Source organism: Callithrix jacchus, chromosome 5, assembly GCF_049354715.1.
Source record: "Callithrix jacchus isolate 240 chromosome 5, calJac240_pri, whole genome shotgun sequence".
Classification (NCBI taxonomy): domain Eukaryota; kingdom Metazoa; phylum Chordata; class Mammalia; order Primates; family Cebidae; genus Callithrix; species Callithrix jacchus.
In genome coordinates, this window is record NC_133506.1 from 32,696,944 (window position 1) to 32,709,488 (window position 12,545).

General features: G+C 49.3%; 1 protein-coding gene across 1 annotated transcript; it reads right to left on the reverse strand.

Annotated features, from left to right (window-relative positions):
* Positions 1–562: 562 nt before the first annotated feature.
* GHRH (growth hormone releasing hormone) lies at positions 563–10,927 on the reverse strand. Its single transcript, XM_017973101.4, has 5 exons — positions 10,834–10,927; positions 5,995–6,097; positions 5,600–5,704; positions 3,438–3,557; positions 563–706 (listed from the first exon to the last, which is right to left on the reverse strand). Exons 2-5 carry the CDS (start codon positions 6,075–6,077, stop codon positions 691–693), a joined length of 324 nt encoding a protein of 107 aa, XP_017828590.2. The 5' UTR covers positions 6,078–6,097; positions 10,834–10,927; the 3' UTR covers positions 563–690.
* Between the last annotated feature and the right edge of the window lie 1,618 nt (positions 10,928–12,545).

The following is a 12,545-nucleotide window of genomic DNA, read 5'->3' on the forward strand; positions in this document are numbered from 1 at the left end:
TGTTTTTTTTTTTTTAGACAGTTTCTCTCTTTCATCCAGGCTGGAGTGCAGTGGTGCGATCTTGGCTCAATGCAACCTCCGCCTCCCAGGTTCAAGCAATCTCAGGGACTTTGTTCATGACTATCTCTCCAGTGCCCAGAACAGTACCTGGCACAAGTCAGTATTCTATAAATGTTTGTTGAATGAATAAATGGTATTGCTTATAGATGAGCAAGTCACCCATGGGCAAAGGATGACTTTGACCCAAGGTAGTTGAATGTGGTTAAGAGCTGGTTCCGGGCTGGACTTGCCTGCATTTGAATCCCGGCTCTCATTTGCCAGGCGTGACTGTGGGCAGTTGGGTTACACTTTCTGTGCCTTGTGTGTGAAAGGAGGAGGATGCCAATACCCGCCATCAGCCCGTGCGAGGGGCATAGAAGAGTCTATGCATGAAGCTGCCTGGTTTGCACTCTGCGTGCTTGGTAAACGTTAGCTTTTTAAAAAAATTGTAACTTGTAATACCACTTTGGGAAATGTAACTTTGTAAAACTCGTAAAAAATTAGGCTGAATAGAAAAGAACAGTTAAATGCACACCAGTATGGGGGAATTTTATTGTATTTACAATGGAAAAAGTGGGTCAGAAATGAAAGAGGATTGACTGGATCCAGTTTCATTTCGGCTACAGGTAGCCCAGGTCACAGGAGGATTCTTCATTCCTGGTTCCTGCTGCAAAAAAGAAAGATCAAGCTGAATCCAGGGGATTGAAGTGAGGGTGGCTAGAGTGGGACACATGGAACTGGGGCGATGGCTGCTCCTGTGGCTGGAGCTGGTTTTTTGGATTTCAAAAGAGGTAGTGTGGGGCGGAAGGAAGGATGCTCACCTGTGCCAGCAAGGTGAGTCCCGGGCTTAGCCCCTGCTCTCTGCTCTGCCAGCCAGCTCCCACCAAGACTCTGGGCCAGTCACTTCCCGTTGAAGAAGCTGCCTCTTATCCCCAGGCAGGCTCAGCGTTCTCCCAGCCTCACAGTCACCACACCCCAGTGTCTGTTCCCACTTATCACAGTTAAATAATTGACTGTACAAGAACTTGTCTAGTTCCTTGCTGCCTCAGTGCATTATGAATTCCATGAGAGCTGGGGCCACTGCCATCCTGTACCCTGCTGTGCCGCCAGTCCAGAGCGTGGCATGTCATAGTCACTGGATGGTCTTTATGGGGGTGGAAGGATGGCTGAACCCGAACCTCAGTTTCCTTACAGGGCTGCTATATGGACACAATGTATGATGGGTGCAAAAGTATGCTATCTGTCACATGGCTCTACCCTGCACTCTAAAGCCGGAATTTCTTCCTGCCTACCAATGATATCCTGCTATTTGCAGCAGTCAAGCTGGCTGGTGGGGGAACAATGGCTGTAGCAGCCTTCGGGCCCCTTCCTGTGAGCTCGAGCTCGGCGGGCTCTATGACTTCAATCTCTGTGAAGCCTCTGGCTTTTCACTTGCAGGAACAAAGCCTGCATTCTTAGGATTAGCCCTCCACTGAGCCATTTTCACCCTACCAAGGCCTGATGAGAGCCATTGCAGGTGAACAATTACCTAATCCCAGCCTGCAAGGTACAGAGGAGGCATTCTTCTTAGAGACCTTATTTTAGAACTCTTGCCTTGTGGACCCTAGAGATGGTCAGAGCTAACTCCTTTCTTAGGGATGAAACCAAAAAGTGTGTTGCTGTGCAGCTAGCTGCGGAACCAGGCCTGGGGCCCAGGTGTTTCTCACCTCCCAGCCTGGTTGTCACCCTCCTGTCATCTGCTGTAGGCCTGCTGCTGCTTGTAGGTGGTGAAATCTCTGGGCTGGTGGTGTCTGATCAGGTTGGGAAGAATTGAGAAAGGCCATGGAGAGCTCTGCTGGGAACTGGATTTGCTAAATAGGTTGGACCAGAAGTGCCCAGCAGAGCCACACTGGGACCTGCTTGTGCTCACAGTTAAATCAGGCTCTAGGCCGGGTGCAGTGGCTCACGCCTTTAATCCCAGCACTTTGGGAGGCCAAGGCAGGTGGATCACCTAAAGTCAGGAGTTCGAGACCAGCCTGGCCAATATTGTGAAACCCCATCTCTACTAAAAATACAAAAATTAGCAGGGCGTGGTGGTGGGCGCCTATAATCCCAGCTACTCAGGATGCTGAGGCTGGAGAATCACTTGAACCCAGGAGGGGGAGGTTACAGTGAGCCGAGATCATACCACTGCTCTCCAGCCTGGGTGACGAGAGTTAAAAAAAAAAAATCAGGCTCTAAAGCCCAGCTGAGTTTCTCCAAACAGCCACGACATTTTTGGGAAACTTTGTTCATGAAGTGGGGCTTTGTGCAAAGAAGTTCCAGGGAGGCAAAACAGGTCTTGGGCCTCCTAGTCCCTGACTTGGGGCCAGCTGCTGCCCCCTCTTTGCCTAACTTTTCTTCCTCTGTAAAATGAGGAAACTCATTTTGGATCTCTCCTGACTCCCAGGGGAAACGTGAGGGCCAGTGAGCTGGGAACGACAGTCATCACTGCCTCTCCTCTGCTGATCGTGTGTCTGCGCACACTCAGCTACCACAGGGTGTGAGAGGGCTGGTCTGTCTTTGGCTTTATATAGTTTTTTTGAACTTGGCAAGGGATCCAGAGCACGCCTGTCAGATCACCTGCACCTGAATCCTTGGGGACACCTGTCAAAATTCAGGTTTCTGGGTCATTTCCCAGAACTGTTCAGTGAGTAACATCTTTGGGCACGGACACTGAGCCCGGCCTCTGGCTGCGCACTGGGATACAGACATGGATAAGTTGTGGTCTCCATCAGACGTTTTCCACCCTTAATGTCTAAAGAACTCTCCTTAGGCCGGGCGGGGTGGCTCACACCTATAATCCCAGCACTTTGGGAGGCTGAGACGTGTGGATCACGAGGTCAAGAGATCAAGACCATCCTGGTCAACGAGGTGAAACCCCGTCTCTACTAAAAATACAAAAATTAGCTGGGCATGGTGGTGCACACCTGTAGTCCCAGCTACTCGGGAGGCTGAGGCAGGAGAATTGCTTGAACCCAGGAGACGGAGGTTGTGGTGAGCTGAGATTGGGCCATTGCACTCCAGCCTGGGTAACAAGAGCAAAACTCCATCTCAAAAAAAAAAAAAAAAAAGAACTCTCCTTGTCCTTATTTATTTATTGAGATAGGGTCTCACTATATTGGCCAAGCTGGTCTCAAACTCCCAGCCTCAAGTGATCCTCACCCCTCAGCCTCCCAAAGTGCTGGGATTACAGGCGTAAGCCACTGTGCCCGGGCGCCCTCCTAGTTCTTAATGTCTTGTCAGGAGGGTCCTTCTTCTTGATTTGTTTTGCAGAGCCCCAAACCTTTAGAGAGGAGTGGATTCTTTCCTTTTCCTGGCAAACCACAGGGTAGGAAGCCCTGAAGTCCCTAGATGTACACATGCACTCAGGCCCATACCTGTGCTTCTGCCGCAGGGCCACCAGGATGCTCTCCAATGCCATTTGCTTTTGTTCTGCCCACACGCTGTCTACCTGACGGCCAAGCCGTGCCCTTGCTCCTCGCTCCTGGTTTCTCTCTCTATGTGGTTAGAAAAAGAAAACTAGTTGCTATTTGGGTAGGACTTGGAAAGGCAGGGTTGTCTCCCTCTGCCTGTTTCAATATCTGGTGTGGACTCTTCCACCCAACTGATTTAGATTCAGCCACACTTAGGGAGATAGTATACAGAGTAGTGAAGAGTACAAGTGTACAGTAGTACAAGTGTACACAGTTGCAAAATGTCCCCCCACAGATTATTAATTATAAGGGAAAAATAACTTTATAGAGGAGAAACCTGGTAGACACCATGTTAGCCAACTGATCAAAGTTACCATCTACCAATAATCCACCAATAACGGCACAAATTGACATCCTGTGCCTCCTGATACCAGGCACTGAGAAGGACATAACACTACTTCTATGAATGCATCACTTGACTCCTCCAGTCATCATTAGAGGAATGCATCCTCTAATCATGGGGATGTGTCTGGCACACTCAACATGAGGGACATTCTATAAATCATTAGCCTTTACTAATCAAAAATGTCAATATCATGAAAGACTGAGGAATGATTCCAGATTAAAAGAAAGTAAAGAGACATGACAACTAATTGTTATCCATGATCCTGAATTGGGTCCTAGATCAGAAAAAGAAATAATTGTTATAAAGGACATTTTGGGACAACTGGCACAATGTGAATATGGGTAATTGATAATTATACAAAGATTATGTAAGGGGATGTCCTTTAGTTGGGGATTAGGAGAACTGCAGTTTACTCTCAAATGGTTCAGCAAAAATGATAACAATACTAAATGTAATTGTGTGTGTCTGTGTGTAAATATCTATATCTTCCTTTTTTTTTTGAGATGGAGTTTCGCTCTTGTTGCCCAGGCTGGAGTGCAATGGTGTGATCTTGGCTCACTGCAACATTCACCTCCCAGGTTCAAACGATTCTCCTGTCTCAGCCTCCTAAGTAGCTGGGATTATAGGCATCTGCCACTACCCCCGACTAATTTTTGGGAATTTTAGTAGAGATAGAATTTCAACTGTTAGCCAGGACGTTCTAGATCTCTTGACCTAGTGATCCGCCTTCCTCAGCCTCCCAAAGTGCTGGGATTAGAGGCGTGAGCCACCACACCCAGCCAGTATATATCTATATCTAGCTATGGATATAGAGTAAGCAAATGTGATAAAATGTTAGGAATTGGAAGGGGATGTGGAAGTTCACTGTACTTTTGTTGCAAGTTTTTGTAAGTTTGAGATTTTTTTTCAAAGTAAAAACTAAAAAGCATACAGGCTGTAACAGAGTCAGGCAGTTTGGCTCCAAACTCTGCCACTCTTTATGTGTCCTTTAGAAGCAATTAACCTTGTACAATGGGGATAAGAGTCCCTACTCTGTAGGGTTGTTATGAAGATTAAAGAAACTAAAGGCCAGGCAAGGTGGCTTATGCCTGTAATCCCAACGCTTTGGGAGGCCAAGGTGGGAGGATTGCTTAAGGCCAGGAGCTCGAGACCAGCCTGGGCAATATAGTGAGACCCCATCTCTACAAAAAATAAAATAGTTGTAGTGATGCACACTGGTAGTCACAGCTACTTGGGAAGCTAAGATGAGAGGATCACTTGAGTCCAGGCATTTGAGGTTACAATGAGGCATGATCGTGCCACCGTATGCCAGTCTGGGTAACAGAATGAGATTCTGTCTCTAAAAAAAGAAAGCAAGACACTAAGAATACTAGTAGCTGACACTACTAAGGGTATCCTGTGTGCCCACCACTGTGCCAATATCTGCAAATGTCCCAGGGCAGAGCCTTTGTTTTTGGCACGGAGTCATGATTAAATGTTAACTACCGCCAATGTGGTTACTGTCGGAGCCTGGTAATGGCTTTGCCTCACGGAAGAAGCACGTGATGGGTGTGGAGGTAAGCTGAGGTTTAACACTGGAATCCTTTTGCTATGGGAAGTCCAGGAATGACACTTGCTGTGCCAAGGAAGAGATCTGACTTGGTCCCTGGCCTCCTACAGGGACCAACCTCCTGCACTCTGCTGCAGGGTGTAGGAAGAAATCACTAGAACTTCTGCTTACCCCTGCTGCCTGCTCATGATGTCCTGGAGCAGCTTGCGGGCAGACATCTGGCCCAGCACCTTCCGGTAGCTGTTGGTGAAGATGGCGTCTGTGTACCGCCGCATCCTGTGCAGAAGGAGTCGGGTCAGAGGGCGGGGTGCGGGCCAGGTGAGAGGACAGTCATGGCTGCACTTGCCATGTCACTGCAAGATCCTTCTGTTGCCATCTGTCCCACTCACCCCAAGAGACTCAGGCCCCTCTGAGCAACCTCTGTGAAGCTGTGTCTGCCTCCTCTGCAAGGACAAACGGGGTGGAGACACAGCCGAGTCCAGCTGAGAGGAGTCTGCATTCACTAACACCTGCCCATGGCAGGGATGGCTTGGGAGCGGTGGGAAGTTTCCCCAGGGGTTGCTTACCTGAGGGCCAAAGGGGGATGCGGGAAGCAGTGGGAGCTGCTGCTGAGGGTGAGGATCACGAAGACAAACACCCAGAGTGGCATCCTTCACCCGGGGGCGGCACCTGCAGAGTGACAGGAGCGGAAGGTCAGGTGCAGCCACAGTCATCAGGATGCCGTTTACTGGCCCAGTCCTGGGCTTGGCTCCATGGCAAGACTTGGTCCTTGTCCTCTGGAAGCTGTGGGATGGGAAAAATAACCCAGACTCTGGATATCAGACAGACCTGGGTTCACGTTCTGCCTCTGCCAGTCACCAGCTCTGGCCTCATTTTCTCCATCTGTAGAATGGGCCTGTTGTAGCTACCCTACCAACCACATAGGGTTGAACTGAAAACCAGTGATAGGAGTGAAATTCCGCCTTGCTGTAAGGCACTGGAAATGGGATTTGGGGCGGGGCATGGTGGTAATCTCAGCACTTTGGGAGGCTAAGGAGCTTGAACCCAACCTGGCCAACATGGTGAAACCCCATCTCTACTAAAAATACAAAAATTAGGCAGGAGTGGTCGTGCACGCCTGTAACCCCCGATACTCAGGAGGCTGAGGCATGAGAATCCCTTGAACCTGGGTGGCGGAGGTTGCAGCGAGCCAAGATCATGCCATGCACTCCAGCCTGGGGGACAAAGTGAGACACTGTCTCCAATAATTAATAATAATAATAATAATAATAATAAAGTGGGATCCCTTAGCAAGGCATAGGGGAGGTCAAAGAACCTTCTCTTGGTGCCCCTCTCTCAGCTCCATCCAGTGCGGTACTGAGCAGGCAGCCAGGGTAACCTCTCGGCTCTGAGTCAGACAAGCTGGAAGTTCAAATCCTGGCTCTGCTGTCATTAGCTGTGTGTCGCAGAACAAGTGGTTTCACCTCTCTGAGCCTCATTTTCCCTGGCCATAAAACCGAGTTGGTAACTGGACCTCTTGCTTCTGCTCCTGTAAGGATCTGGTAAGGTGAGGCACCTGAATGAATAAGGAATTCTCTAGAAACCTTTGCTGTGTCTACCTGAGACTGACCCTCCCAGGGGGCAGGTTCTTCCTGTTTTAATTTTGTATGGAGTTGGAGAGAGGGGAGAAGGGCTCTAAGTCTTGCTCCAAATGCTTAGATTTCACTGAAGAGTTTTAGTCCTGGAAGAGACGGGAGAGCCCGGGGAGAGCCAGCGTGGCACAGTCATCTCATAGGTCCTATAATTACCCTTAAGTGGGGCCTGCTGACACCGAGCTCTGCAATTAGGCGAAGAGCAGCCAGCAGGGGACAGAGCCTGCTTCCACCAAGGAAAGTGCCACCGCTGTCAGCCCAGACCTGCCCGGGAACGGAAACATGGCCTCCGGGGGACTTGGCCACCTAGGAATTGGGTTCTCCCGTCTCCCTTGGGTGCCTCCGTCTCTCAGCAGGTTGTGTACTCTGTGGGGGTGGGGATCCATCTGGAGGCCCAGCCAGCCCTGGAGATGGCCAGCACCCCCACCTTTCCCACCATCTCCTCACACGGCTTCCTTCCCTCCCGCTCCTGGGTCCTACTGAGGAGTTCTGGCAGGCAGGGCCAGTGCTGGCAGAACCCACCTCTCTCTCCTGGGCTTACTGGCCCTCTCAGGGCATCACCCTCCTTTCTGAAGGCACTGAAGTCTCCTCTAACCCAGGGATGCCTTGGGCCCCCAGGCAGCACTCATGGGGGCTGTTCACTGCAGCCTGAGACCCTGCACCTGTAGAGCTGGAGGGAGCAGCAGCCTAGGCCTCAGTGGCCAGCCCCTCCCTCCCTGACATGAGCATCCCCCAACAAGCACACTGGCTGTCCTCCAGTTCCTGCTTCTGCCAGTGAGTGACAGGGAGCTCACTACCCCCAGGCCCAGGGGCTTATTTCCAGGTGGTTATTTATTTATTTATTTTGAGACATGGTCACACTCTGTTGCCCAGACTGAGGTACAGTGGCCCAGTCATAGCTAACTGCAGCCTCAAACTCCTGGGCTCAGGCAATCTTCCTGCCTTGGCCTCCTGAGTAGCTGGGACTACAGACATGTGCCATCATGCCCGGCTAATTTTGAAAATTTTTGTAAAGATAAGGTCTCACTATATTGCCGAGGCTGGTTTCAAACACCTGGGCTTAAGTGATACTCCTACCTCGGCCTCCCAAAGTGTTGGGATTACAGACGTGAGCCAGCATGCCTGACCCAGGCAGTTCTTATTGTTAGGAAGTTTATCTCTTCATGTCAAGCCCAAAGCTTCTTCTGCAAATATCTGCTAAGTCTGTACTGTTTTGATAAGGACTGGGGCTAGAGAAAAGATGAGAATGGGATCTGGCCCAAGGGCTGCTGTAACATCCACCTACTGGGCCGGAGCCTCTGCACCTGCAGCCACAGGACCAGCCCTTTAGATACATTTCACATCTGACTTAGGCCTTTGTTCAGACCATGGCATGGCAGTCTTCTGTCCTCCTCATCGCACCATACCATGTCTGGTCCCCGTCTCCCAACCTGGTCCAGGCCGCCTCTCCAGAAGTGGAATTTTGTAAGCTGGGAGATCTTTGGATGCAAGCAGGGCACCTTGACAGAAACCACTGCCTTTTCTGCCTCCCAGCTGTAGCCTGGCTTTCTTGCCTTCTTTGCTGCTGAGCTTTTAAAGATTCAGACAGATCTAGGCTCCTAATCACCATCCTCCCCTGCTCAGAAACCCTTGGTTCCCCACTCCCTCCAGAATAAAGCTCTCCCTCTGCCTCCTGAGCTCCTGCCTCTTCTCCCAAGAACTGGCACAAGTGATTCCCAGCCCCTGTGCCCTTCTGGACTCCACAACCCATCCTTGCACCCTCCCTCTGGAAAAGGCATCCCCATGCTCATCCTACAGCCCAGGAAATGAGCCCAGAGAAGACAAATGCCTTTTCCACGGTCCTCCATCAAATTAGTTTTGGAGTGGGCGCTTCAGAATGGACCTCCCCATTCCCAGGCCAGCAGACTTCCTCCCGCGCCATGCTCAGCCTCCCAGGTACAATGCCCTATTCACAGCACTCCCCATTCACAGGCCGCCTCAGCCTCCATCACCTGCACGTGGGAAAGGGTCTGAAAAAAAGGAAAGCTTCTTGCTCTTTGTCTTTGGGCCCCTGGGGAAGAAAGAATGGGCACAAACGGGAACACCTGCTTGATCAGCTCCCTTCTGTGCATACCCAGTGGTTTCAGGGAGTTGAAAATAACCTTATAGGAGGGCAGACTTTTCCGGGGAGGACAAGTCATAGTAAACATGGTAATACCCTGCTTATTCAAGATGAGGCTCAGTCCCTGCACAGGCTGACCCAGAGGCTCAACATTCCCCACGAATCATGTGCCCCAGGCATAGGTCAAGACAGCACAGCAACCTCTGAGCTATAAGAACCTAGTCCACGAGTTTTCAGATCCCATTGGATGAAAATGGGAAACAACAAGAATTATCCAGTGTAGGGTAAGATAAGAATAAAGGTTAAGTCACTAAGGATACAATAGCTCCAGCCCGAGCAACATAGTTAGACCCCATCTCTAAAAACAAAAAAAAATTAGCTATGTCTGGTGGCACATGCCTGTAGTCCCAGCTACTCTGGAGGTTGAGGTGGGAGGATTGCTTTGAGCCCAGGAGGTTAAGGCTGCAGTGATCCATGATAGTGCCATCACACTGCAGCCTAGGTGACAGAGCAAGACCCTATCCCAAAGAAACAATAAAATAAAATAGCTGTCAACAGATACATTCCACGTGACAACTTAAGGAGTCAAAATTCACCGAATTCAGTGTAGCCAAGCCCGACAGCGTTGCTGACAACTCTCTGCTGACTGAGGGCACTCCAGAGTTTATAATCTATCATTATCATCATCAGTTAGCTTCCTGCAGTGGTTACAGATTCTGTGATTAGATATACTTGAGATTGCCTGGATTCAGGATAAATGGGCACTTGTCCTACATCCATTGGCACCTTTTGTCAGCCTTCATGCCAGGAATGCCAGGAGAATTCTGCAGATTCACCTGCAGCTAATGACAGAGGTCAGGTCTCAAGCACTCAAATTAGCAAGACCATTTTTGATAACCCAGGGAAATAACGTCTTTAACCTTCCTTGAATATTCCCCTTTGAAATCTGAGCACCCTGGTTCATAAACTGTTTCACCGACAGCATTCCAAGTTAAAAGAAATCTAAGTTTTTAATGAGGAAGCATCTTGAACTGTCATTCAAAAGAGTGACACCCCACCTCCTTCCAGAAGGGCTTTGAGGTGGGCTATGGTAAAAGACACAAATACTTCAGGAACACTTAAAGCAAGGATCAGGAGACAAGTGTGGGGTGGTGGAGGACTCCAAGGACAGACCACTGTGTCTGAAACCTGGAGTAAAGAGTGTGGCTGCAAGTGAGCAAGAAAGCAAAATATTATCAATTTCCCAGCAATTATATTGAATCAGTTCCGAGTGATCAATGAGCAGTATTGATTTGCACAGCCACTTGGCTTTTCTCTGATCCATGGCAGAATCCTATCACTGACAGGAAAATTGAGCCAACTCACGTCTTGCTCCCAAAGCCTGCCCACGCACCCTTGAAGGAGCACTGAGAACTCACCTGCCTGTGACAGACACCTGGAGCCAGTCTGCCATGCACCTAAGTTAGGACAAGCCCAAAACGGCACCATCAAAAGCCTATTCCAGAGCCCCTATTGAGGGGTGATTTTATCCAGAGAGGGGCTCAAATGGACTCACCAGTCCATGGGCAAAGAGGATGGTGGTGGGCCTCTTGGACTCAGTATTTCTGAGTTGGTGAGAAGGTTAACTTTTCTTGCCCCCCCCAGCCCAGCCCCCCAGGGCCACCCCTTCTCACCTCTTATGTGGCAGGTCTCCCTCTGCTCCAAGGCACTGCTCCAGTCTAGGGGCCCTGGGCTGGGTGTTTTCTCCGGCAGCCGCCTGGCGTTTCCATCATTTTCCCTTCATTTTCCTAAACGTTGTCAGCGTCAGAGAACCAATTACCCACAAGTCAACCAAAGGACTGTTTTTAGCATTACACTGACAAACCCTAATAGGTGCAGAGGTTTGGCCCCTTGCAAATTAAAACTCCTGGTAAAGTCTCCCTTTATCTTTGACAGGGTAGACAGAGTACAAAGTTGTAACATTATTCCAAGAGGATACTGAAAATATATACTTCCGTAATAATGATTGGAGAACTTGGCTGGGAGTGATGGCTCACACCTACAATCCTAGCACTTTGGGAGGCTGAGGCAGGCAGATCACCTGAGCTCAGATGTTTGAGACCAGCCTGAACAATATAATGAGACCCCGTCTGTACAAAAAAATTAAAAAATTAGCTGGGTGTGGTGGCACACAACTGTAGTCCCAGTTACTCGAGTGGCTGAGGCAGGAGTGTCACCTGAACCTAGGAGGCGGAGGTTGCAGTGAGTCAAGACTGCACCACTGCACCCTAGCCTGGGTGACAGAGCAAGACTCTATCTCAAAAAATATATTTTTTTAAAAAAAGAAAAAATATGCATTAAAAATAATTGGAGAACTCATAACAGTGAAACACCAAGGGCTTATTTATTCTCCAAGATAAATGTGCCTTTTAAAAAATTCGTATAATTTAGTTTTGTCCCTGTGTAATTTTATTTCACTTTTGGGTAGACAACATTACAAATAAGCATTTTTCTCTCCTTAGTGGGGAAAGTTGTTCCCTATCTCCCTTGTCGTCCAATTATCAGAATTCTCCACTATTTGATTTGCATCTGCTGTGGTCACAGGCGGCCCAGGTGCATCCGTCATCATGTTTCAAGGCAGCCACACTGCAGTTGCCTCAGAGAAGTGTGAAGTGAGAGGAGAGAGATGGAAAACCTTGGGAGAGTTGTGTTTCCAGATTTCTCCAGCCTATAGCTAAGAAATCCTCACGAATGACATAAACGCATAGGAGGCAGAAGCTCTGGTTTCCCAGGTGGCCGTCGTGGAGGTGTGGGAAGAGCTCCAAGCCTTGAGTCTAGGGACCTGCTGCCTCTCCCAAGCCTGTCAATCACAAGCTCTGTGACCCTCAGCAAGTTACTTCTACCCTCCAGGCCTCAGTTTCTACCTGGAAACTTGAGAGTTGACATAGAACAGCAACTTTCAAACTTCTTTTTTTTTTTTTTGATATGGAGTCTCGCTCTGGTGCCCAGGCTGGAGTGCAGTGGCGTGATCTTGACTCACCACAACTTCCACCTTCCAGGTTCAAACGATTCTCCTGCCTCAGCCTCCAGAGTAGCTGAGATTACAGGTATGCATCACTGCACTTGGCTAATTTTTGTATTTTAGTAGAGACAGGGTTTTGCCATGTTGGCCTGGTTGGTATCGAACTTCTCACCTCAGTCGATCCACCTGCCCCAGCCTCCCAAAGGACTGGGATGACAGGCGTGAACCACTGCGCACAGCCCGAAGTTTTTTTTATTTTTTGAGAAGACATCTTGCACTGTTGCCCAGGCTGCAGTGCAGTGCTGTGATCTCTGCTCACTGCAGTCTCCGCCTCCTGGGTTCAAGCAATTCTCCTGCCTCAGCCCCCAAGTAGCTGGGATTACA

Bases quoted from the DNA above. Each gene is read 5' to 3' on its own strand.
- GHRH (XM_017973101.4), bottom strand. From the start codon at position 6,077: ATGCCACTCTGGGTGTTTGTCTTCGTGATCCTCACCCTCAGCAGCAGC. The intron at 5,705-5,994 runs GTAAGCAACCCC...CCTTCTGCACAG, and splicing joins CATCCCCCTTTGGCCCTCAG to GATGCGGCGGTACACAGACG. The intron at 3,558-5,599 runs GTAAGCAGAAGT...CTAACCACATAG, and splicing joins ATCATGAGCAGGCAGCAGGG to AGAGAGAAACCAGGAGCGAG.